Here is a 26813-nt window from a genome sequence, read left to right on the forward strand (position 1 = left end):
TGTTTTTTTTTTTAAGAAAAATGATCTGGGCAGCAGACTGAAGTATGAACTTCGCTCAATAAATACGATTGATTGAACTGAAGAGGGAAGAGATGGGTCAGGGAGGTCAGTGAGGAGGCCAATGCAGTAATAATAATAATAATGATGGCATTTATTAAGCGCTTACTATGTGCAAAGCACTGTTCTAAGCACTGGGGAGGTTACAAGGTGATCAGGTTGTCCCATGGGGGGCTCGCAGTCTTCATCCCTATTTTACAGATGAGGGAGCTGAGGCCCAGAGAAGTTAAGTGACTTGCTCAAAGTCACACAGCAGACAAGTGGCAGAGCCAGGATTTGAACCCGCGACCTCGGACTCCAAAGCCCGGGCTCAGTTGTCGTGATGGGATATAAGTGATTGGATCCATTTGTCAATAGTTCGGATGGAGAGGAAAGATGTTGTAAAAATAGAACCTATAGGATTCGGTGACAAACTGAAAATGTGGGTTGAATAATAATAATAATAATGGCATTTATTAAGCGCTTACTATGTGCAAAGCACTGTTCTAAGTGCTGGGGAGGTTACAAGGTGATCAGGCTGTCCCACGGGGGGCTCACAGTCTTAATCCCCATTTTACAGATGAGGTGACTGAGGCACAGAGAAGTTAAGTGACTTGCCCAAAGTCACCCAGCTGACAATTGGAGGAGCTGGGATTTGAACCCATGACCTCTGACTCCAAAGTCTGTGCTCTTTCCACTGAGCCACACTGCTTCTCTCAGCTCTCATCTTGACTCATCTCTTGAATGCGAGAGATGAGTCAAGGATAATTCATTTATTCAGTCAGTCATATTTATTGCGCATTTACTAAATGCTTGGGAAAGTGCAGTAATGAAGAGAGACTACATTCATTCATTCATTCATATTTATTGAGCGCTTACTGTGTGCAGAGCACTGTACTAAGCGCTTGGGAAGTACAAGTCAGCATGGTTATGGGCTTGTGAGACATGATGGTGTTTTCTACAGTTATGGGAAGGTCTTGGGGAGGACAGGGTTTGTGTGGGAAGATGAATTCTTTTTCGGACATGTTAAGTTTGAAGTGTCAGTGGAGCATCTAAGTAGAGATGTACGGAAGTAAATATAACACTTCGGAGAAGGAGAGAGGTCAGAGTGGGAGAAGTAGATTTGGGAGTCATCCGCAAAGAGGTGGTAGTTAAAGCCATGGGAGCTAATGAGTTCTCCAAGGGAATGGATATAGATGCAAAAGAGATTGGGACTCAATTAATGAAATGTATTTGTTGAGTGCTTAGTGTGTCCAAAGCACTGTACTAAGTGCTTGGGAGTGTACAGTGTAACAGAGTTGATAGATACCTTCCCTGCCCACAACGAGCTCACAGTATTAAGGGAATCTCACAGTTAAAGGGTGGGAAGCAGAGGCGGAGGCTCTGAAATACACTCAGAGCCTGAGAGATAGGAGGAGAGCCAGGAGAAGATGTGACTGAAGCCAAGGATAAATAAATGTTTCCAGGAGTAATTAAGAAGCAGGGGGCTAGAGCATCGGCCTGGGAGACAGAGGACTGGGGTTTTAATCCCAGCTCTGCCACTTGTCTGCTGTGCGACCTTGAGCAAGTCACTTAAGTTCTCTGTGCCTCAGTTACCTCATCTGGAAAACGGGGATTAAGACTGAGCCCCACGAGGGACAAGGACAGTGTCCAACCCAGTTTGCTTGGTGCAGTCTCAGTCCCCATTTTCCAGATGAGGTAACCGAGGTACAATGAAGTGACTTGCCCACACAGCAGACCAGTGGTGGAATGGGGATTAGAACCCCTGACCTTCCGACTCCCGGGTCTATGCTTAATAATAATAATAATAATAATAAGAATAAGAATAATAATAATGGCATTTGTTAAGCGCTTACTATGTGCAAAGCACTGTTCTAAGCGCTGTTGGGGGGGATACAGTGTGATCAAGTTGTCCCACGTGGGGCTCACAGTCTTAATCCCCATTTTTACAGATGAGGTAACTGAGGCTCAGAGAAGTTAAGTGACTTGCCCAAGGTCACACAGCAGACTTGTGGTGGAGCCGGGATTCCACTACACCATGCATCTTCTCATTGAGAAGCATTAGAGAAGCTAAGTGGGTGGAATGGGTTGTTCTGAACTTCCCAAGCCATTTGTCCAGTGCAGTGCTCCGGGTGTCTGCTACTAGTTGGGAGTTAATTCCCGAAGTATGATGTTTCTTTCTGGGCCAACTCCTTGGGTGCTGTCACTCTTTTATTTTTTTTAAAGGGGAAGTTGTGTTTGTTATAGGTCTGAGATGAAGGATGCCTTGTACTTGTAAATGAAAACCGAGGAGAGAGGCTTTGAAAGAATTATGCACCTTTCCTTAGGATTTTCCTCTTCATGTCGCAGCCTGCGGTTTAACTTTGTTTCACCCTTTTGTAGAACACACACAAGTGGGGATATTCTAGGGATTGAACTATGACGCATCTTTTACCATAGGTTTGAATTTGTGATGCGAACCAAGTCTCCAGAGCCAAAAGGCAATGTGAACGTACTACATTGCATTCCTTAGCTACATTCAGATCCGTAGAGGCAATTTCAGGGGATGTTTACAAACCCAGCACACCTTTTGAGTCCCAAATGTGCTTAGCTTCTTCCCAATGAGCCCTCTGCACCTTCCCCATCAAATATCCTAAAGAAAAATCATCAGAAGCCAAATTTAGCAAGAACTATTTATAGTTACTGTAGTAAATGCTTTTGAGAGAACACCCTGTGTTTTACATTCTGATTGAGCATTGAAAGCGCAGCTGGTTTTAATGCCTCTCGTTTCTTCCTAAAGTCTGCAAGAAGTATTCCTTAAGCAGTGCATTTCTCGGCAAGGAGCCTCTCAACTTTGTAAAGAATTATTTCCAGAATCACAAGCGTGTTTCCTACTCATATTTAGAAAGCTACTTTTTACCACTAAAGGGAAAGCCTAGGAAGACTAATGATGTAAATTTTCTTTTTCCTCCTCTTTAGCTGGTGGAGATGTTGGATATGTCTGTTCCTGCAGTTGCTAAATTGAGGCGTCTTTTAGACAGTCTGCCTAGGGAAGCTCTTCCAGACATCCTGACTTCAATCATCCGCACAAGTAACAAAGAGAAATTGCAGGTACGGTTAAGCCCCTTCTTTCACTCTGAGGAAAGCCCGAGGCCTTTCCACTCTTAATTTTATTCCCTGTGGGAGAAGCAACAAAAGTGGTGAACTCTGTTCCCTGTGAAAAGTAAAATACCAGCAATACCAAGTAGGTATTTAAGTATGTATAATAATAATAATGATGGCATTTGTTAAGCACTTACTATGTGCCGAGCACTGTTCTAAGCACTGGGGAAGATGCAAGGTAATCAGGTTGCCCCATATAGGGCTCACAGTCATAATCCCCATTTTACAGATGAGGTAACTGAGGCACAGAGAAGTCAAGTGACTTGCCCAAAGTCACACAGCTGATTAGTGGCAGAGCTGGGATTAGAACCCACGACCTCTGACTCCCAAGCCCAGGCTCTTTCCACTGAGCCACGCCGTAATGCAATCTCTCCCAAAACCTCCCTAAATTGACTTTCAGTGGTGTATTTTTTATGCATTTTGAGTATTGTGTATTCTGAAAATGATGAAAGGTTTGGACACTTGAATTTGATTTGGAATTTGAATTTGACACTTGCATAGAATCCACCCTCAACTCATTGGAGAAGGAAGGAAAGGCACCAAAAATACATTTAAGCCCAGTTGTCGGTTATACTTGTTAGAAGGGATGATAATCTAAAGGAAAGATTGTTTCAAATGAAAAACTGGATTCAAGATCCTTTGTCCTTAGGCGATTGTCTGGTTTTCCCAGTTGGTGGTTTGGTTTAGTTGGTTGATAAACTGTGTCTGTATCAGAGCAAAGGGGATGCCTGTTTCCAGGGGCAAAAGGCTTCAGGATTTGTGTTGGCTAGGTAACTGAAGGCCACCTAAGCTACCCTCACAGCGGAATTACAGTTTGAGAAACTCCGTTCTAGCAAATTGAAAAGCAAGAGCTAATCTGGCTTTCCAAGCTGTATCATGGAGGGCTATAACCTTTTCATTTCACCCTGTAGGCTGTAAAAGGAGAATGCTGGATTATTCTACTCTCTGTACACGATAGGAAGCTCTTTTGGCTAAAATACCAACTACATTAATTCACTCTTAACACCCTTCTTATATTTTCTTTTGTTTTTTTAGATTTTAGATGCAGTGAGCCTGGAGGAGCGGTTCAAGATGACTCTGCCTTTGCTTGTTAGACAAATTGAAGGCCTTAAATTGCTTCAGAAAACCAGAAAGCATAAGCAGGATGATGACAAGCGGGTACAACATACTTAAGCATTCTCACAGAGAGCACTCTGAAGATATTTTTGGTGGGAATAAAGGAGTATCGAAAATTTGGTTTTCCCAATATGTCTTAAATTGGTAGTGATGAGTTAGTCTTGAATGAGCGTATCCTTAAAATTACTATTTTCACAGACTCTGAAAATCGGGTCAGAGCTGGTATTAGAGATTACTTGGTGTCAAGTTAATATAGTTATTATCTAGGAGGGCACTAGTGGAGTGTTTGAGGCACAGGAGAACCTGTCGAATGATAAGAGAATTTGGTGGGCCATAATTATTCTCAAGACCCCAGATTTTGTTCTGTTGAAGAAAACAAACTTTTTTTTTAGTTGTACTGAGGGGTTCTTTTGCTATGAGTTGAGAACTGTAGACTTCTGTAAGAAGCTGGCAATTTGACTTTTGTTTACAGGGGAGTGATGAGTGGGGAGGAATTAGGGACTAGAATCTAAATAGGTAGAGTTAAAAACCCTTAGTGACAGAGTTAGGGTGTCTTACTCTGCTCATTGCGGAGTTGGCCTACAGCAAATGCAGTTGATTGATCCAAGCACTGTGGTCAAGTTCGGGATTGTCAGTTCCATTCCCCAATGAGTGACCATATGCAAGTCAACTAGACATCCAGTACTTTTGTTTTCTCTACCTAAAATGGGGATGAGGACAGGAGATAGTCTTCTTTGTACTCCGGGGCAACTTGGCTAAATCAGCAGTATCAGGTATATCAAACTCTTTCCTGCAGTTGGGCTGCAAATGTGCTTAAACATTTGTATCTAGGCTGCAAAGTGGTAGTTTTTATTAGGAGATATTAGTTATCAGTACCCTACCACATAATTAGGTGATAAAAATTAGTGAACAGAGCTCCTTTCCTCATTTTCTTTCAGATAGAACATGGGTAGTGGCCGGGGGCGGGGTGGGGGGGGCTTTCTTGAAGGTGGAGACCTGAAAAAGAAACAGGCAGAGATGGAATGAGGCCTGGAGGTGACAGAGATCAGAGACAGATGTAGAGAGGATCCTCTACCCCCAGACTCTTCCCAATCACCAGGATATTTTCACCTCCGGCAGGAAGGCCAAAAGCAGCTTGATCAGGAGGGAGAGCGGAGTCCCCAGCTCACTTATGTCTGCCAAGCAATGCAACTCCTGGCCCCGGGCAACTACTGCAACTACAACCGCTGCACTTTAAGGTTTCTAGCCTGGAGGGACATGCAGTCAGAGCAGCCCCAGGAACCTCGAAATCACGGGAGCAGAGGCAGCAGTAGCCCCTTAAGCAAGGAGCTGAGTTGCTAGTGTCGGGGTGGGCACGTTCATCCTCCAGAAGACCATGCAAGGGGCTGAGTTTGACCTGCCCCTTATAGCCATGAATAGCAAACCTCCTAAAATTTTTAAAGTTCCTGACATGTGTCTGCGTGATACATCGAAACTTTTAGGTCCGATCTGATGTCCTCCCCAGCAATTTTCAGTTTCCCTCCCAAGAAGGTTGTACTGCAGTCCTGTTGCCGTTACCATAAAGCAAGGCATTGCAGAGCATTTGAGAGTTGGTGCTTCTGCTTTCCATTTAGGTCATAGCAATTCGTCCCATGCGGCGGATCAACCACATCCCTGGCACTTTAGAGGATGAAGATGAAGAAGAAGATAATGATGACATCGTCATGCTAGAGAAGAAAATCCGAACCTCGAGTATGCCAGAGCAGGCCCATAAAGTCTGTGTCAAAGAGATAAAGAGGTGGGTCTAAACGGCACTCAGATTTGTTTGCCTTCAAGGCTGCTGTGTGTGCTGAAATTTTTGTGGTTCAACTTTGAGAGTGTTTCTCCTGCATCTAGGTGACAGATAAAAATTCGGCTTAGATGTGGTATCCTGCCCCTGCTATCTAACATAGACTGGAATGTGAGGCTCCTTGCCTACTTCTGCTCTCCAGTTCAGCCCTAAAGATACAATTCCTTCATAGCCCGGTCACTTTGAACGTTGTAAAAGTGTTATTTAATTGACAGATTTGTTCAGGGGCTTCAAGTAGGTGATCCAGATTTAAATCCTGGGAAGTCATTGCGTCCATGCTGTTTTACTGTGAGCTCCTTTAGGGCAAGTGCTAGGTTTGTTTAACTTGCCAGGCACAGGAGGATTCTAACAAATGCTTTTTATGATGTTGGTGATGAAAAACTGAGGAACCAGCGATTGGTAGCAATTCATTAGATTCATTCTTGGATCGGCCTGGGGCAGGAGATGCGGGGTTGAGACCATAGAATTGGAATGTATCATCAGGTGGGGTTGCTATTCTAAGGGTGGAAAATGTCTTTAAAAGGGAAGTGTTTGCAAACTGTCTGTGGCCAAAAAGCAGCAATGGAAGAAAGGAAGTACCCTGGGGGTATTCCACACTAAATCATCGTCCTCTCCCTTGGCCATCAAGGAAATGCCTCGTCTTATTGAAAAACGTCCTCCTCTGTTGGCTTAAGGATCTCCATTCTGTTCACTCAGGTTTCTGTTTGTGCTTCTACTACTGCTTCTGCCAAGAATGGGAACCAAGTATGTTTGCTCAAACTGAAGTACCCTCTGATGATTTCTGTTTGCACCGTTGCTTTGCAGACTCAAAAAAATGCCTCAGTCAATGCCAGAGTACGCTTTGACCAGAAATTACCTGGAACTTATGGTGGAGTTGCCATGGAACAAGAATACCACGGGTAAGCAAAGCACCACACTCCTGAAAAACCCAGTGGAGAACTCCAGGCAAGCTTCAAACTTGCAATTGCACCGTTTTGCAATTGGGTCTTTCCTGTGGTGTTGGTCAAGAATCTGGGCTAGCAACTCCAGAGAGAGGAGGGCAGCCACCCTCTGAATGTGGAGACAGCAGAATTTTCATTGCTTAAAAGCCAAAACGCAAGTTTTCTTGTTCCAGTTTCAGGAAAGGCTGTATTTTCCAATCCCCACTCCGTTATCCTCCAAAAAGCATAGACTCAATCATATTTATCAGTCAATTGTATTTATTGAACGCTTACTGTGTGCAGAGCACTGTAATAAGCATATTCATTCATTCCTTCATTCAATCGTATTTAATGAGCGCTTACTGTATGCAGAGCACTGTACTGAGCGCTTGGGAAGTACAAGTTGGCAACATATAGAAACGGTTCCTACCCAACAACGGGCTTACAGTATTATGGGAGAGTACAGTATAACAGAATTGAGACACATTCTCTGCCCACAGTGAAGTTACAACACCTAGAGTGAACTTGCTATTTTGGTGATTTTACCACCCACTGCTTAATTCTCTTTGAGATACTTAAACACTTCTCTAATCCTTTATAGCTCATGTCAATGTAGAATGTAAGCTTCTTGTGGACAGAAGGTGTCTCGGGCTTCTGTTGTACTTTCCCAGGTGCTTAGTATTGAACTCAGTGGGAACACTATAAGTACAGTGACAGCTACTAGACACTTCTGCTCCTATATTCTATTCATTTAATGGACTGAGTAGACCTAGCACCATTTTCTGGTATTTATATCATGTACTTCTTTTGTGGCCCCTCTTCCTTCTCTGGCGGGAGGTGTTATATCCTTGCCTGTTAAGAGTTGAGGATAAGGGCAGGGATACCAGGGCACAGGATATGTATTTTCCTTAGTGGTGTATTAAGTTGGATATGAATTTTTCAGCCGTCAAGGCAAAATTCAAAGGAGGCACAGACAACAGACCATAGAGGAGAGGAGGCTGCTACCAAACGATTGCATGGATTTCAGAACATGCCAAGATGCTTAACTAAATACATTTGATAATACTGACTTTTGCTTTTCACTTTATCCAACTCAAGTCCCAGAGCAGTACAGTTCATAGAACTAGGACCAGCGAGGAAACACCTTCCTTTACCAGAGGAGTCCTTGTTTATTCATTCATTCAATCAATCATATTTATTTATTGAGCGCGTACTGTGTGCAGAGCACTGTACTAAGCACTTGGAAAGTACAATTCAGCAATAGAGACAATCCTGCCCACACTGGGCTTACAGTCTAGAAGGAGGGACACAGTCATCAAAACAAGTAAGCAGGTATCAATATAAATAAGTACAATTATTCCTTGAACCCTTTTTTAAATAATAATAATAATAATAATGATAGTACTATTCATTAAGGGCTTACTGTGTTCCAGGCACTGTACTAAGCGCTGAGGTAGATACAAGCAAATCAAGTTGGACACATTCCATGACCCACACAGGGATCACAGTCTTGATCCCCATTTTGCAGATGAGGGAACTGAGGCACGGAGAAGTAAAGTGACTTCCCCAAGGTCACACAAGTGACAAGTGGTGGAGCTGGAATTAGAACCCAAGTCTTTCTGATTCCCAGACCTGTGGTCTATCCACTAGGCCACTCTACTCCTGTACTGAGTGCTTACCATTTGCAGAGCACTGTACTATGAGAGTCTACGGTGCCGTTCATTACGCTGGATTTCCTTGTCAAGTTTCTGGTTGAGAAAGTAAGACGTGAGAGGAGGGTTTCCCGGCTTCATTTCATATTAGTCTCTGAGAATCCTGCTTACCCATTTTCACTGGATCAGTCCACGTTTGAGCACGACTGACTTAGCAGGAAAGCTTAACTGTTATAGCGTAATACTTGAATGTTAGAAAGAGTAAATATAATTCTGTGAACAGTTAATCTCCCCTCGGATTGTAGCCGTAGCGACTTCGTGTGACGGTGGATTGCCCTCCAGTGGGATTTTTTGCGCCAATCTAAGCTAAGAGTTAAAGAACATTGGCGGTTCTAAATCGTTTCAGAGCTGAAACTGAATTCCTTTTTTGGCCTGCTGCCTTAATCTTATCTAGATGTTCCTCAGGGAGGCAAATAGCGGAAGCAAAATGGCTCTGAGAACATTTCTTTGTCCTTTCATCCCAGCCTGAGAGCTGCACAGCCAGGCTGGAGTACTCCTGAAGTGTGAAGCAGCCCCCTGAACTTTCCCTGGTCTCATCTGGAAGAACCAGGAGGAGGATATTTTGACTCTCTAGGACCAAATTGGGGATTTAGATCTTATCCCTGGCAATCCCTGGGGCCTGGTTTGTTTGTGACCTGCCATAGGATGACAAAGCTGAGCTCCTGGTTTGGCCAGGTTACACTTTAGTGTTTTGGCGAAACCAGTCTGTGGGAGTTTATTTATGTTAATGTTTGACTCCCCCGCTCGATTGTAAGCTCCTTGTGGGCAGGGAACTCGCCTACCAACTCTGTTATAATGTACTCTTCCAATCGCTTAGTACAGTGCTCTGCACACGGTAAATGTGATTGATTGAGATAGGCGGGATAGGCACCGTTTGGTGGGCACTCCCCTCTTGTCATTCAGTCCCGAGATGGCATGGGATTTTAACCAGTGGTTAAAAGGATTTCAGAGCATATCTCATCGGGTCAGGGACTGCAGCCTTGGTAAAATGAAGGTAGTTTTTCATGCTATGAGATACAACCATACCCCATGATGCAGTGGCAGTTTGGTTCTTGTAAGGTCATGGGTTCTAGATCCGGCCCTGCCACTTGTCTGCTGTGTGACCTTAGGCAAGTCACTTCACTTCTCTGTGCCTCAGTTACGTCATCTATAAAATGCGGAATAAGACTGTGATCCCTATGCAGAAAGGAACTGTGTCCAGCCTCATTTGCTTGTATCCACCCCAGTGCTTAGTACAGTGCCAGACACATAGTAAGCTCTTAACAAATACCATTATTATTATTATTATAGTGGGTTATTTTATCCCATCAATTTGCATGTTATAAATTAGGATACATTCCAGAACCTCTGGAAAAGTAATACGAAATTCCTCCTAGTGCTATATTTTTTAACAATAAGCATCACTAAACTATAGCTTATTACAGTAATTCAAAGCATAATGTATTAAATGATCTTTGCAGGGGGCTGCAGAAGTAGAAGTTTGTTCTGCAGCTTGGAGTAGAGATTTTTCAATTTTAGGGAATAATTTGTCCAATTTAGGTTCAACAACAGCCTTCTTTTATTCATAAAGTACTTTATAGCAGGCTAAACCCTTATGAACCTCTCTGTACACTTTCTGTACACTCTCAACCTATCCATCAGGGTCACTGTCAGCCATTTTTATTAATTCATTGCTTTCTCAAAAATTAAATGAGACTTCTTAATCCCAGTGTTTTAGCTGATGGTATTAATAGTAATTGTGGTATTAAGCTCCTACTATGTATATGCCAAGTACTGAGCTAAACACTGGAGTAGATACAATATAATCAGTTTAGACCCAGTCCCTGTTGTACATGGATCTTTCAGTCTAAAGAGGAAGGAGAACAGGTATTGATTCCCCATTTTCCAGTTGAGCAAACTGAGGCATGGAGAAATAAAGTGTCCTGCCCAAGGTCACAAAACAGGCAGATGGGGATTAGAACCCAGGGCCTATGACTCCCAAGCCTCCATTCTTTCCACGAGGCCCCCCCCTCTCCTTTCCCTGATGGTGGAGGTACCATAGCAATTTACATTGATGATTTGATATGTGGAAGGTCAGTGAAGCCCTTTTTGGATGAGTCTTCTGAATTAGACACAATTAACTCATCGACACCTCAACCATTCATTTGTAAAATCGATTTGTTTTCCCTGAACTAATTTATATATTTGCTGAGCGGTCTTTTCTAAACCTTGAAAATCTGATGCATACTTTGAGCAGAGTACAGTGCTGTGCACACGGTAAGCACTCCATAAATCAACTGACTGACCGAGGGAGGAGGAATTTATTTTTCATATAATGTTCAGCCTGAATGCCAGGGCAGTTGGGCCTATCATTGTGTAAGAGGTCAAACGGTATAGGTCATAACCTTGGGTTGTTTGTATCAGGGAGTAGTTCAATCTAGGATAGTATTGGTGTGCTAGTACTTTTCATGAGACATCCAGAAGACTCAGTCACAAAACTTTGTACATGCATTTGCCAGTTGACCAGGACACCAACCCTTCTTTCCTCCATAGCCGTCATCTTCAACTATTTACTCTCCAATGGCTCCTTCTGCACTGCTTTTAACACGGCCATGTACCTCCTCTCCTAAAAAAAAACGCTCCCTAGACCCCATGACACCCCCCATTTATTGCCCCATCGCCATCAATCAAACAGTGGTATTTATTGAGCATATACAGAAGACTGTACTTGGAAATACAATACAACAGAGTTGGCAGAACTGTTCCCTGCCCACAAGAGACTGTGTAGAGGGAAGACAGACATTAAAATAAAGTACAGATATGTACATAAGAGCCGAGAGACTGAGGATGGGGTGACTATAAAGTGTGTACAAATCCAAGTGCAAAGGTGCCACGATTGCCCGGAAGGGAGAGGGAGTAGGGGAAATGAGGGCCTAGTTGATGTGATTAGAGGAGATGTGATTTTAAGTGCTTAGAAAAGTGCCAGTGCTTAGAGCAGTGCTTGGCACATAGTAAGCGCTTAACAGATGCTATCAAAAATAATTAAATAAGGCTTTGAAGGTAGGGACAGTGGTGGTCTGTCAGACATGAATGGGGAGGGAGTTCCAGGCCGGAAGGAGGATTTGGGTAAGGAGGTGGTAGCGACATAGACAAGATTGAGATATGAATAATTTGGCATTGGAGGAGGGAAGTGAGTGGGTTGGGCTGTAATAGGAAATCAGCTAGGAGAGCAGAATCAGTTAGAAGGGGGTAAACTGATTGTGCGTTTTAAAGCCAAAGGAAAGGAGTTCCTGTTAAATGCAGAGGTGGATGAGCAACCCCTGAAGGTTTTTGAGGAGCAGGGAAACAGGGACTGATATTTATTTAGAAAAATGATCTGGGCAGCAGAATGAAGTGTGGACTGTAGTGAAAGCATCACTGAAGACCTTCGTAGCATTCCTTTCCAAACATTTCAAGCAAGTTGTTTACACCCACTTCCTTCACTTCCTCTCCATTTCTTGACCACCTGCAATCTGGCTTTCCTCCCCTCACATCCATGGAAGTGGCCCATTCTAAGGTCACAAATGGACCTCCTCCTTGCTAAATCCAACAGATTCTACTCTGTCCTAATCCTAAACCTTGCAGCTGCCTGTGCCACTGTGGACTGCCCCATTGTTCTGGAAACACTATCTGTCTTGGGCTCCTCTGACACTCCTGTCCTGGTTCTTCTGTCTCCCTGGTCTCCTCAGCTCTGCCCTCTCCTCTGCCCGGCAAAATTATTCCTCCATCCTTATTGACACCCATGCCCACTGCCCTAGCCAGTTGTTCCAGATATTTAACTTCCTCCTCAAACTCCCTGTTCTCCCTGCCTTTCCCATCCCTTGCCCCTAGCACCTCTAGACTCCGAGCATGTTGCGGGCAGGGAAAATGTCTGTTAATTGTTATATGGTACTCTCCCAAGCGCTTAGTACATTGTTGTGCACACGGTAATCAATCAATCAATCAATCAATCGTATTTATTGAGCGCTCACTATGTGCAGAGCACTGTACTAAGCGCTTGGGAAGTACAAATTGGCATCACATAGAGACAGTCCCTACCCGATAGTGGGCTCACAGTCTAAAAGGGGGAGACAGAGAACAGAACCAAACATACCAACAAAATAAAATAAGTAGGATAGAAATGTACAAGTAAAATAAATAAATAAATAAACAGAGTAATAAATATGTACAACCATATATACATATATACAGGTGCTGTGGGGAAGGGAAGGAGGTAAGACGGGGATGGAGAGGGGGACGAGGGGGAGAGGAAAGAAGGGGCTCAGTCTGGGAAGGCCTCCTGGAGGAGGTGAGCTCTCAGCAGGGCCTTGAAGGGAGGAAGAGAGCTAGCTTGGCGGATGGGCAGAGGGAGGGCATTCCAGGCCCGGGGGATGACGTGGGCCGGGGGTCGATGGCGGGACAGGCGAGAGCGAGGTACAGTGAGGAGATTAGTGGTGGAGGAGCGGAGGGTGCGGGCTGGGCAGGAGAAGGAGAGAAGGGAGGTGAGGTAGGAGGGGGCGAGGTGATGGAGAGCCTTGAAGCCCAGGGTGAGGAGTTTCTGCCTGATGCGCAGATTGATCGGTAGCCATTGGAGGTTTTTGAGGAGGGGAGTGATATGTCCAGAGCGTTTCTGGACAAAGATAATCCGGGCAGCAGCATGAAGTATGGATTGAAGTGGAGAGAGACATGAGGATGGGAGATCAGAGAGAAGGTTAGTGCAGTAGTCCAGACGGGATAGGATGAGAGCTTGAATTAGCAGGGTAGCGGTTTGGATGGAGAGGAAAGGGCGGATCTTGGCAATGTTGCGGAGCTGAGACCGGCAGGTTTTGGTGACGGCTTGGATGTGAGGGGTGAATGAGAGAGCGGAGTCGAGGATGACACCAAGGTTGCGGGCTTGTGAGACGGGAAGGATGGTAAGCACTTAGTACGATTGACTGACTGACTAACTAGTGACCTGGCTACGTACTTTATTGAAAATATTGAAACCGTCAAGCCTGATCTCCCTAAAATTTCCCCTGCTCCTCGCCAGTCCCTACCTTCTCCTGCTCCTTCTTCAACTCTCCCATCCTTCCCAGCAGCATCTCAAGAGAACTCCTGCCTTTTCGTAAAATCCACCCCCTCCACATGGACACCTTATCAAAGCATTTACACCCTCCTTTCTTCCCTCCCTGACTGCCATCTTCAACTGTCTGCTCCCCAGTGGCTTCTTCAGCTTGGCTCAGTGGAAAGAGCCCGGGCTTTGGAGTCAGAGGTCGTGGGTTCAAATCCTGGCTCTGCCACTTGTCAGCTGTGTGACTTTGGGCAAGTCACTTAACTTCTCTGTGCCTCAGGTACCTCATCTGTAAAATGGGGGTGAAGACTGTGAGCCCCCAGTGGGACAACCTGATCACCTTGTAACCTCCCCAGCACTTAGAACAGTGCTTTGCACATAGTAAGTGCTTAATAAATGCCATTATTATTATAATTGTTATTCCCCACTGCTTTCAAACATACCTGTGTCTCCCCTATTCTGAAATAACCCCTATTCATTTCTTCCCTATTCTGAAAGACCTCTCCCTTGACCCCACTGTTCCCTCCAGCTATCAACCCATCTCCCTACTACCATTCCTCTCCAAACTCCTTGAGTGGGTTTTCAACACCCATTGTCTCAAGTTCCTCTCTTCCAATTCTCTCCTCGACCCCCTCAAGTCTGCCATCTCTCCCCTTCACGCCACAGAAGCCGTCCTCTCAAAGGTTACCAATGATCTCCTTCTTGCCAAATCCAATGGCTTATTATTATTATTATTATTATTATTATGTGCCATCAAGTCATTTCCGATTCATAGCAACTCCATGGACATACTTTCTCCAGAACATCCTGTCCTCTGCCATAATCCGCAACCTTTCTAATGGTTCTTCCGTTATCGTTGTTATGGTCTCTATCCATGTAGCTGCTGATCCGCTTCTTCCACATTTTCCCTGGACTTTTCTTAGCATTAGTGTCTTCTCCAGAGAATCAGTTCTCCTGATTATGTGTCCAAAATATGCTAATCTAAGTCGAGTCACTTGGCCTTCCAAAGACCACTTTGGTTTATTTGCTCCAAAATTCATTTGTAGGTTTTCACACAAAACAAACACATTTGTTTGTTGGTATTCACAAAAGCCTTCTCCAACACCACATTTCGAAAGAATCGATGTTCTTTGTATGCTGCTTTTTCACCATCCAGCTTTCGAATCCATACATTGCCACTGGAAACACCATAGAGTTGACAGTTTGTATTTTTGTGGCAATTGTTACATCAGCATGTTTCATGACTATTTCCAGGCTCTTCATAGCGAGTTTTCCTACCATTAATCTTCAGTACATTTCTTGGGTACTAGTTGCTTTATTATTGATTATCGATCCCAGGAGAGAAAAAGCGGCCTCTACTCCATTCTAATACTCCTTGGCCTCTCAGCTGCCTTCTACGCTGTTGACCACCTCCTTCTCCTGGAAACATTATCCACCCTTGGCTTCACCGACACTATCCGTTCTTGGTTCTCCTCCTATCTCTCTAGCAGCTCAATTTCAGTCTCTCTCTTGCGGGCTCTTGGTTTTCCTCCCACCCCGTAACTGTGGGTCCCCTTCTATTCTTCATCTACGCCCACTCTCGTTCGCTCCCATTGCTTCAACTACCCCCTCTATGTGAATGATACCCAAATCTACATCTCCAGCCCTGGTTTCTCTTCTTCTCTGCAGTCTCACATTTCCACCTGCCTTCAACACGTCTCTACTTGGACGTCCTGCTGTCACCTCCATTTTAACATGTCCAAAACAGAACTCCTCATCTTCCCACCCAAACCCTGTCCTCCTCTGACTTTCCCATCACTGTAGACAGCACCACCATCCTGCCCATCTCACAAGCCCGGAACCATGGTATTATCCTTGATTCCTCTCTCTCATTCAGCCCATACATTCAGTCTATCAGTAAATCCTGTCAATTCAACCTTCTGGACATCGCAAAAATCCATCCTTTCCTCTGCATCCAGACTGCTACCACCTTAATCCAAGGATTTATCCTGTCACGCCTTGACTATTGTATCAGCTCCTTGCTGACCTCCCAGCCTCCTGTCTCTTCCCCACTCCAGTTCATACTTCACTCTGCTCCCTGGATCACATTTTTCTACAAAAGCATTCAAACAGAAACCCCTTACCATCGGCTTTAAAGCACTCAATCACCTTGCCCCGTCCTACCGCACCTTGCTACTCTTCTACTTCATCCCAGCCCACACACTTTGCTCCTCTAATGCCAACCTACTCACTGTAATGCACTAAGCCCTTGGGAAAATGCAATAGAAGTTAGCAGATGCAGTCCTTGAGCTCAAAGAGTTTACATTTTACCAGGATGACTGGCATTAATTTTCAGATTGGAGGAAAGAAGAAAGGAGCAAATGTTTTGATGACAATGGTTGTGGTATTTCTTAAGCACTTCCTAGTTTCCAAGCACTGGGATAGATATAAAATAATCTGGTCCTACATAGGACTCACAGTCTAAGTAGTAGGGAGAACAAGTATTGAATCACTATTTTGCAAATGAGCTAACTGAAGTACAGAGAAGTTAAGTGATTTGCTCAAGGTCACACAGCAGACAAGTGGCAGACCTGGGATTAGATCAGATCTAAGCAGTGTGGCTCAGTGGAAAGAGCCCGGGCTTTGGAGTCAGAGGTCATGGGTTCAAATCCCAGCTCCGCCAATTGTCAGCTGCGTGACTTTGGGTGAGTCACTTAACTTCTCTGTGCCTCAGTTACCTCAACTGTAAAATGGGGATTAATACTGTGAGCCCCCTGTGGGACAACCTGATCACCTTGTAACCTCCCCAGCGCTTAGATCAGTGCTTTGCACATAGTAAGCACTTAATAAATGCCATTATTATTATTATTATCTATGCTCTTTCCACTATGCCACACTGCTTCTCATGTACCCAAGTTAGGGCTTAAGTATATGTTTACGTACATAAATCCTATAGAAGTTTGCAAAGTCAACAGTGTTCAGGTGGTGCTTAGTGGGTAGTTGGAGGACTAGAACCTGGGGAAGGTAGAAATTAATTGGACAAGGCCTCCTGGAGGAGATGTGGTTTCAGGAGGACTTTGAAGATGGGCAAATCTATGGCCTGTTAGGCTCCAAGTAGCAGGAAATTCCAGTCAGAGGGACGGGTGTGGGCTAGGAAGATGTCGGTGGGAGAAGCAAGTCTGAGGCAAAGTAGATGGATTAGTTTGAGAGGAGCAAAAAGTGTGTACTGGGTATGGTGAAAAGAGAATGCGCAAGTAGGAAGGAGTTTCTGCCTGGTGTGGAGATGAATGTTTAGTCTTTGGGAATTTCCGAGGAGTGAGGGCACAGATGCAGAGTGTTTTAGAAAAATGATCTAGGCAGCAGAGTGGAGGGTGGACTGAAGAGGGACAAGGCAGGGTAGTAAGCAAGAAGGCTAGTGCAGTAATCAGGTCGGCCCATTTATAATATCGGGATGTAAGCTACTAGTTATTATATGATGGCAGGAGTTGGGTGGGTGAGGAGACGGTGATTTTTGTGTTGTTTTTTCCCCCAGATTTTCTTCAGAAAGCTGTGCCTCAGAGCAGGAAATCTGTATTCTCTTAAAAATGCTACTGACAGCTAGTGAACAACTTTTTGTCAAACACAACCTAACGAAGACGCAGATTGTTTTTATCAGAATCTCCTGAGCATAGTAGGGGCGAGTAACCTAGATCCTTTGCTGCTCCTTCCTTAAGTTTTCTTTGGTTCTTCTGACCTTCTTCTGGATTTATCTGAGCCATTTTCTGTGTTAGAAAGTGTGCCAAAAAATTAATTCTTTACTGTGTTTCAGTGCCATTTACCTTTCATCCACCAATGAGGATAGGAGAATTAGTCATGCAAGGATAAACATGCACATCATAGTTGTTTAGTGAGTTTCTCCTCAGGATCAATATATTAGTATTATCCTGTGGAAAATGCAGTTTCTTAAGGCAGAATCCCAACTGTCTTGTTCATTTTTGTTTCCAACCCATCCGACGTATCTCATGAGAATTTAAATCGCTTGGGCATATTGGTGACCTTGGTTCAAAATAGGGCAATAGATGTAGAATCAGAACCTGTAGAAATGGCTTCCCCTTGATCAGTCTTCTGCCTCGAACAAAACCAATCTAGTCAAGCAGGCTTTACTTTTTAAAATAAAATGAGTGTAGACATTGCAAAGACCTGGTACTTATCTGTGCATTTACAACAGGGTAGTATTCCGCTGCTGCTGTTAATCTCCAAACCCTTTTAGACAAGTTATGTCTGAAGCTCCCAGGAGATGCTTTCCTGGAGCTTAACTGTGGTTTTTCTTGCCGGAGTTTCCTTCCCAATACTTCCTAAATCTCCCTCTTCATCTCTGCTCCTAAGATTCAACTCTTGTCGTCTTCCAGCATGGTGCTGTTTCAAACACTTGATTCCCCTCCTCAAACACCTGCAAGGCTACCAACTTATTTCTCCACTTCAAACTGAAATTTCAGACTAAAAGAATCAAGGCTCTCCACCAGGTGTCTCTTTGTGTTTCTGCTCTGTCACATGCTTCACTCCTCCTTAACAAACCTTCTAACTACACCACTCTCAAATCTGTCTCCCATCCACTGCTTATGTCCCCCTTCCTAGATCTCCCTCTGAGTCAGTATTACTTATTGAGTGCCTGTCATGTGCAGAATACTGTATTAAGTACTTGGAAGGGTACACCAGAAGCAGGAGACACCACCCCCATCCTCAAGGAAATTCAAAGATAATAGAATTAAAGCTTACCGCTTCAGTTCTGTCCCTGATTCTTCTAGAATATCTTTAGATTTTATAAATGGTACAGAGAGGCAAGATGGTCTAATAGAAAGAGCGTAAGTCAGGAGACACAGGTTCTAATCCCTGCTGTTTGACCTTAAGTTAGCTAACTTCTTTGTGCCTCAGTCTCCCCACCTGCAGTTTTGAGTCTTGTCGGGAACAGGGGCTGTGGTATATGATTGATTATCTTATATCTACCCTGGGGTTATCAGTCAGGCAGTTAATGATATTTATTGAACCGTTATTGTGTGCAGTAAACTACTAAGTGTTTGGGAGTGTCATACAGTTTGTTAGAGTTGGTAGAAACCATCCCTACCCACAAAGAGTTTACAGTTTGGAGGTGGAGACAGACAATAAGATTAACTAGAGCTGTGGGAAATGGGAGAGTTTAAGGATATGTACATAAGTGCTACGGGGTGATTACCAAGTGTATAAAGGGTAGAGTTGTGTTTACACAGGTGATGCACATGGGAAGGCGAATAGGGGTAGTCGGGGAAGGCCTGTTGGAGGAGATGTGATTTTAGTACGGAACTGAAGGTTGAAAAAGTGTGGCCTCTCCGATATGAAAGGGGAGGAAATTCCAGGCCAAGCTTTCTTACTGAAGAATCATCCGGGGATTTCTGCGAGATGGACAAGTCCAACAGGAATCCTGAAAAACGGCTGGCCGGTGCATGTCGTGAAGACCATAGCAGCCTCCCTATAACCACCAGTTGGTTCATGGCAATCAGTCGATCGGTGGTATTTATTGAGTGCTTACTGTGTACTGAACTGGGAAAATATAATGCAATGGAATCGGTTGACGCGATCCCTACCCACAAGGAGCTTACAGTACACAGGAGGAGACAGGCATTAAAAGAAACTGATGACACGACAGTATTGGCACTATGCCCGGTTTGAGAGGTTTCATTCAACAGTTACAGCATTCATCCCACTGTTGATACAAGATTCTTTAGCATGAATGCTCCACCTGCTCTTGTTGCTTGACAGATCGCCTGGATATACGTGCAGCGAGGATTCTTCTGGACAATGACCATTATGCCATGGAGAAGTTGAAGAAGCGAGTTCTGGAGTACTTAGCCGTCAGACAGCTGAAGACCAATCTGAAGGGACCCATCCTTTGCTTTGTAGGCCCACCTGGCGTTGGCAAAACCAGCGTGGGACGATCAGTAGCCAAGACTCTGGGTCGGGAGTTCCACAGGATTGCGCTGGGAGGAGTGTGTGACCAATCTGACATTCGCGGCCACAGGTAATTTCCATCTATTTCTATGCAGAACCTTAGTCAACCAGTCAATCGATGGTATTGACTGAGCGTTTACTGTGTGCAGAGTACTGTACTAAGCACTTGAGAGAGTACAATATAACAGACTTGTGGATAGGTTCCTTGCCCCCAAGGAGCTTATGGTCTAGAGGGAGAGGTAGACAATATAAATATAAAGTTACGTACATAAGTGCCGTGGGGCTGAAGGTAAGGTGAATAGCAAATGCCCAAAGGGTACGGATCCAAGTGCTAATCCCAGAGAATTCCTCTAGTCCAATCCGTGTCCAGTTGGAACTGTTCGTAGACCATTTAGGCCAGTGGGTTTAGTCCTGTTCTAAGATCACTCCTTAAATTACTCCTAATTCTAAATTCTGTACTCCACTCAGAGGTAATTGAAAGCTCTTTTGAAGGCGGAGCCCACATTTTGCTTTCTGTCTTAAGTTCTCACTGCTATCAGCTTCATGGCGTGAAGCCAGTGAACAAACCAAAACCTCTTCTGCAGTTTAATTCCATTTTCTTTTGTCACTCCATCAGTGAAGATGGAGAAGAGTTATACTGGAATAAGAAGGGTGGTTAATAAAAAGAAAGGTGAGCACCACCATCAGCATTACTCAGAGCAAAAAATTGCTATTGCTTTTGCTCCTGGGCCATTTCCCTCAACACGCCTGCCATAATAAGTCTGGGTAAAAATGTTTGTTATGATCTTTGACCGCATTTTATCTTCTCTTTAACAATGAAGTTATCTATTCACTCAACCTAGCTTTATCTGGCTGTAGACACTAGGGGAAAAGTTACAGGGTAGGAATCAACAAAGGAGTTTGTATTTGTCAGAAAGTATAAAATATGTGCTGAAATTGAAAGCAAGCTGAAAAGAGAACATTTGAACCATGTTAAATACATACAAGTCCCAGGCTACAAAGGCTCAAATTTGCGAATATTCCATTTTCTTCATATCAGCAGCCTTCTCTCCAAAATTCTGCCTCCTTGAAATTTCTGATTTTAACGTGGAGATCGTTCTTCCTTTCTCTGCTTTCTGTTTCTTCATTCACCTGCTAACAGGAGCCCCAATTCCCCCAAAGAGGAGGGTTGCAGTAAAGCTCTGTAAAATAGAAATGGGGGATCTCAGGTGATGGCACAGCTTTGGTGGCCTCTATCACAGCCAGAGACTTGACCGACCACCTTCTGAAAAGCACGCTGTGGTTTGCCCACTCATGAGATAGTGTTTTCTATTTCTTCCTTTGGATAGTAATACGGGGGAGCGCTCCTCTAACACAGGGGCTGTGTTTTTGAAGAACTTTTGGAAAGTCGTGTTCTAGCAACCTCTGAATCATGGAATGTGGGGGGTAGGGTTTGATGGTCAAAAATACCACCAGCACGGACGTTTTTCGAGAACCTTGCCACTCGCTGCTCTTTTACTGTGTGAAACATTGTAAAGTTGCAGGTACGCGAAAGAAACACAAAGAACAGTAATAAAGCTGAGGCAGAGGCTGGGAATCAGTCAAGCAGCATCAGTCCCTTACATGTGCCCAGCCTTTCCTCCCTGAACCAAAACTACTTTGAGCCAAATTGTACAAGAAGGGGCTCATGTTGTAGAAGAATGTTCTCTTTTTTTTTTTTGTCACATATCCAAGTCTTATAATAGAAGCAGCCGTGTTACAGCAGGACTGAGTGTACCATTTAGTCTGCTTTTTTTTTAATTTGTCTTGATCTCTTTGTTAGGACCCTGCTTTTTAAAATTCTTTTGTTATTTTTGGATTTATCCACATCCTTGTCTTCCGCATTTTTGCGTTTTTTATAATAATAATTAGTATGGTATTTGTTAAGTGCTTACTATGTGCCAACCGTTGTTGTAAGCATTGGGGTAGAGACAAGGTAATCAGGTTGTTGACACACGGGGCTCACCGTCTTAATGTCCATTTTCCAGGTGAGGTAACTGAGGCACAAAGAATAAATAATAATAATGATGGTATTTGTTAAGCGCTTACTATGTGCAAAGCACTGTTCTAAGCGCTGGGGAGGTTACAAGGTGATCAGGTTGCCCCACTGGGGACTCACAGTTTTAATCCCCATTTTACAGATGAGGTAACTGAGGCCCAGAGAAGTTAAGTGGGTTGCCCAAAGTCACACAGCAAACAGTTGGTGGAGCCGGGATTTGAACCCATGACCTCTGACTCCAAAGCGCATGCTCTTTCCACTGAGTCATGCTGCTTCTCCACAGCATGAAGTTAAGTGACTTAAATGAAGAAGTTAAATGACTTACCCAAGGTGACCCAGCAGACAAGTAGCGGAGCCGGAATTAGAACCCACGTCCTCTGACTCCCAAGCCCGTGCTCTTTCCACAAAGCCATGCTGCTTTTCTCATGTTGTTTTATCTTTTCTTATGCATTTGGTGGTAGTCCCCTATCCCTGCATTTGTTCTTAGGTTTTGAACCTCTCGAGTCCCAGACACGATGTTTAATTCTCACCAGTATTATCTTTCCCAGTGTTTAGTACAATGTTCTGCACATAGGTGTGTAATAAACCCTATTATTATTAAATACTACTATTCCTGTAATTCCTATAATTACTGTTGAAGTATTTGACCACTATCTTCTTCTCTCCCTGACCACCATCTTCAATTGCACACTCTGCAATGGCTTCTTTACCACTGCTTTCAAGCATATCTTTGTCTCCCCCATCCTAAAAACACCTTCTCCAGACCCTGAAGCACCCTTCAGTTTTCTCCCCATCTTTCTCCTAAAATTCCCTTACAAACTCTTTGAGGAGCTGTCTATGCTTCCGGCCTCACTTCCTCTCCTCTATCTCTCTTCTTGACTCTCTCCAATCTGGCTCTTACCCCTTCACTTCACAAAAACTTCCCGCTCCAAAGTCACCCTTGAACTCTTTCTTGCCAAATCCAATATCTTCTACTCCATTATAATTCTCCTAGACCTCTCAGTTGCCTTTGACACTATGGTCCCCCCCCGCCCCCACTTCCTCTGAAAACACTATCTAACCTGGGCTTCACGGTCGTTGTCCTCTCCTGGTTCTCCTCCTATCTCTCTGGCTGCTCCTTCTCAGTTTCTTTCATGGTCTCCTCCTCTGCCTCCCACCCCCTAACTGTGGGAATCCCTCAAGGCTCAGTTCTCAATCCCCTTCTATTCATCTACACCCGCTTCCTTGAAGAACTCATTTGCTCCCACAGCTTCAACAGCCACCTCTACACCGATGACTCCCAAACTTACCTGTCCAGCCCTGAGCTCTTTCCTTCTCTGCAATCCCACATGTCCTCTTGCCTTCAGGACATCTCTTCTCAGATGTCCCACCAACACTTCAAATTTAACACGTCCAGAACCAGAACTCTTCATCTTCTCATCTGGACCCTCTCTTTCCCCAGACTTTTCCACCACTGTAGACATCACCAGCTTCCCTGTCTCACAAACGTATAACCTTGGCATTATCTTCAATTCACCTCTCATTCAACATGCGTATTCATTCAGGCACCAAATTTGGTTGGTTCTTCCTTCATAACATCTCTAGACCCCCCTCTTCCTCTCCATTCAAACTGCCACCATCCTGGTCCAAGCCCTTATGTTATTATTATTGTTATCGTTGCATTTAAGCACTTCCTATGTGTCAAGCACTGTTCTAAACACTTGGAGTAGATACGAGTCAATCAGATCAGATTCAGTCCCTGTCTCACATGGGGCTCCCAGTGTAAATAGGAGGGAGAATGGGTATCAAATCCCCATTTAACAGGTGAGGGGACTGAGGCACAGAGAAGTTAAATGACTTGCCCAAGGTCATGCAGCAGGCAACTGGCAATAAATAAATAAATAAATATAAAATGAATAAATAAATAAATGAATAAATAAATAAATAAATACGATTGATGATGATGATGATGAACTGACAGAGCTGGGATTAGAATCCAGGTGACCCGACGCCCAGGTCCATGCTCTTTCCAGTAGACCATGGTTCTTCCCCATATATCCCGCCTTGACTACTTCATCAGCTTCCCACCTCCCTGCCTCCAGTCTAAACCCACTCCCAAACCCACTCTTGTACTGCCCAGATCACTTTTCTAATAAATCCAGTGCTTGGAACAGTGCTTTGCACATAGTAAGCGCTTAATAAATGCCATCATATATATAAATTGTTCTGTCCACTTCTTTTCCACTCCTTAAAAACCTCCAACAGTTGCCCATCCATCTCTGCATCAGAGAAACTCTTTACCATCGACCTTAAAGTACTCAGTCATTTCTCCCTTGCCTATTTAGCTTTGCTATTCTCTACGACATAGCCTGAACACCTGTTCACTGTATCTGTCTCATCTGTCTCACCGACATCCTATTGCTCACATCCTCCCTTTAGCATGGAACTTCCTTCGCCTTCATATCTGAAAGATGACCACTCTCCCCATCTTCAAAGCCCTATTAAAGTCACATCTCCTTCTCTCTTGTGGTATTTAAGTGCTTACTAGGTACCAGATACTGAACTAAACACCGAAGTAGAAAAAAGCTAATCAGATTGGACGAAGTCTTTGTCCCACTTGGGGCTTACAGTCATGATTCCCATTTTACAGGTGAGGTAACTGAGGCATGAAGAAGTTAAGTAATTTTGCCCAAAGTCACACAGCAGACAAATGGCGGATCTGGCATTAGAAGTCAGATCCTTCTGACCCCAACGCCTGTGCTCTATCCACTAGACCACACTGCTGCTCAAGAGCAGCCTCCTTCAAGAGGCCTTCCCCAACTATCCTCTCATTTACCCACCTATTTACCTTCCCTTCTGCATTGCCTATGCATTTGGGTCTGTACCCCTTAAAAGCACTTTGATTCTCTCCCAACGCCAGCCCTATATCACCCATAAGCACTCTGATACTCAATCCACCCCAGCCTTACCGCACTTCTGTACATATCCTTATATTCTGCTCTTTCCCCTGTCTCTAATATATTTTAGTGTCTGTTTCCCCAATTAAACTATACGCTCCTTGGGCAAGAATCATGTCTGTCAACTTAATTATATTGTAGTAGTAATAGTATTCATTAAGCAATTACCGTATGTACTTTCCCAAGCACTTCATACATAGAAAGTGCTCAATAAATGCCGTTTATTCCTGATGAAGCATTCATTCATTCAGCCGTTTTTATTGAGCACTTACTGCGTACAGAGCGGTGTACTAAGCACTTGGGAAAATGCAATGCGACAGTAAACAGTGACATTCCCTGCCCATAACGAGCTAAAAGTCTAGAGGGAAGGAGACAGGCATCAATACAAATAGAGTTAGAGATATGTACCTAAGTGTTGTGGGGCTGGGAGGGGGGAAGAGCAAAGTGAGCAAGTCAGGGCGACGCAGAAGGTAGTGGGAGATGAGGAAAAGTGGGGCTTAGTCTGGGAATGCCCCTTAGAGGAGATGTGCCTTCAATAAGTCTTTGAAGGGGAGGGATTTGTCCGTCGGATTTGAGGAGGGAGGGTGTTCCAGGGGTCAAGATGTGGGCCAGGGATCGGCGGTGAGATAGGTGAGAGAGAGGCCCAGTGAGAAGGTTAGCACCAGAGGAGCGAAATGTGCCGGCTGGGTTGTAGAACGGGGCAAGGTGAGGGAATGCTTTAAAGCCAATGGTGAGGAGTTAATTATTCATTTTTTTGATTATTCATTGATTACTACTACTAGTAGTATTTTAATGTATGCCAATCTGTCTATCGAGTTGGTAGATATCCCTGCCCACAAGGAGCTTACAGTCTACAGGGGGGGCTAGGCATTAAAATAGATTAGGCATAAAGAAGCAGCACAGCGCAGTGGGTAGAGCACAGGCTGGGAGTCAGAAGGACCTGGGTTCTAATCCCAGCTCTGCCACGTGTCTGCCATATGTAACCTTGGACAAGTCACTTAACTTCTCTGGGCCTCAGTTACCTCATCTGTAAAATGGGGATCAAGACGGTGAGCCCCACGTGGGACAGGGACTGGGTCCAACCTGATTAGCTTGTATCTACTCCAGCACTTCGAACGGTGCTTGACATAGTGCTTAGATAAGCACTTAAATGCTATTAAAAAAAGGAATATAATAGAGTATAAGAATATTTACACACGCACTATGGAGCTGGGGTGAGTTTCAATGTACTTCATCATCATCAATCGTATTTATTGAGCGCTTACTATGTGCAGAGCACTGTACTAAGCGCTTGGGAAGTACAAATTGGCAACATATAGAGACAGTCCCTACCCAGCAGTGGGCTCACAGTCTAAAAGGGATACATAGCCAAATGTGAAGTTGACACAGAGGGGAGGGCGGATACGGGCAATACAGGGCTTAGCCTGGGAAAGCTTTTTTTAGGAGATATTTTTAACGGGGTTTTGAAAGTGGGAAGAGTGGAGAGTGTCCATGTCAAAATATCGAAGAAGCTTCGGGAGACAAGGGAGCCTATATTTTATTGGAAAAACAGCTGCGTCCAAGTCCTGAGTACGGTGGCATACCAACTAGCCATCATTAAATATACGCTGTTGGCGAAAGCAAGAGACCGAGAGTAACGATGGCGTCTCCCATCAAGAAGCAGAAGCTGTGCCAGGAACTGATTATAGTGCAAGTGGTTTATACAGCGGCCCTGGCACTTGCTCATCCTTGCCGGTCTTGTCACCCGCTTCTGCTCCAACCCCACCCCTGGAGGGTGGGCGGGGGGGGGGCCAGAGTTCAGTGAGTGAGTAGGCAGTCGTCCATTCATTCATTCATTCATTCAGTCGTATTTATTTATTTATTTATTACCCTGTGCAGAGCGCTGTACTAAGCGCTTGGAAAGTACAATTCGGCAACAGATACCGAAAGTACCCAGCAACAGGCTCACAGTCTAGAAGACAACAAAACAGCACAGGTAGACAGGTGTCAATACCATCAAAATAGATAACTAGAATTATTGATATATACACATCATTAGTACAATAAATAGAGTAATAAATACGTACAAATATACACAAGTGCTGTGGGGAGGGGAAGGGGGTAAGGCGGGGGGCGATGGG

General features: G+C 44.3%; 1 protein-coding gene across 1 annotated transcript in view; it reads left to right on the plus strand.

The window, feature by feature from the left end:
• The window catches only part of LONP2 (lon peptidase 2, peroxisomal), a 133808-nt gene that overhangs the window by 23889 nt on the left and 83106 nt on the right, over window positions 1-26813 (plus strand). Inside the window, exons 3-7 of the mRNA XM_038754902.1 lie at window positions 2995-3126; window positions 4213-4335; window positions 5907-6070; window positions 6926-7020; window positions 19552-19810. Coding sequence (XP_038610830.1) covers window positions 2995-3126; window positions 4213-4335; window positions 5907-6070; window positions 6926-7020; window positions 19552-19810 — 773 coding nt within the window. The remainder of the gene's footprint in view (window positions 1-2994; window positions 3127-4212; window positions 4336-5906; window positions 6071-6925; window positions 7021-19551; window positions 19811-26813) is intronic.

This window comes from Tachyglossus aculeatus, chromosome 11, assembly GCF_015852505.1.
Source record: "Tachyglossus aculeatus isolate mTacAcu1 chromosome 11, mTacAcu1.pri, whole genome shotgun sequence".
NCBI lineage: Eukaryota > Metazoa > Chordata > Mammalia > Monotremata > Tachyglossidae > Tachyglossus > Tachyglossus aculeatus.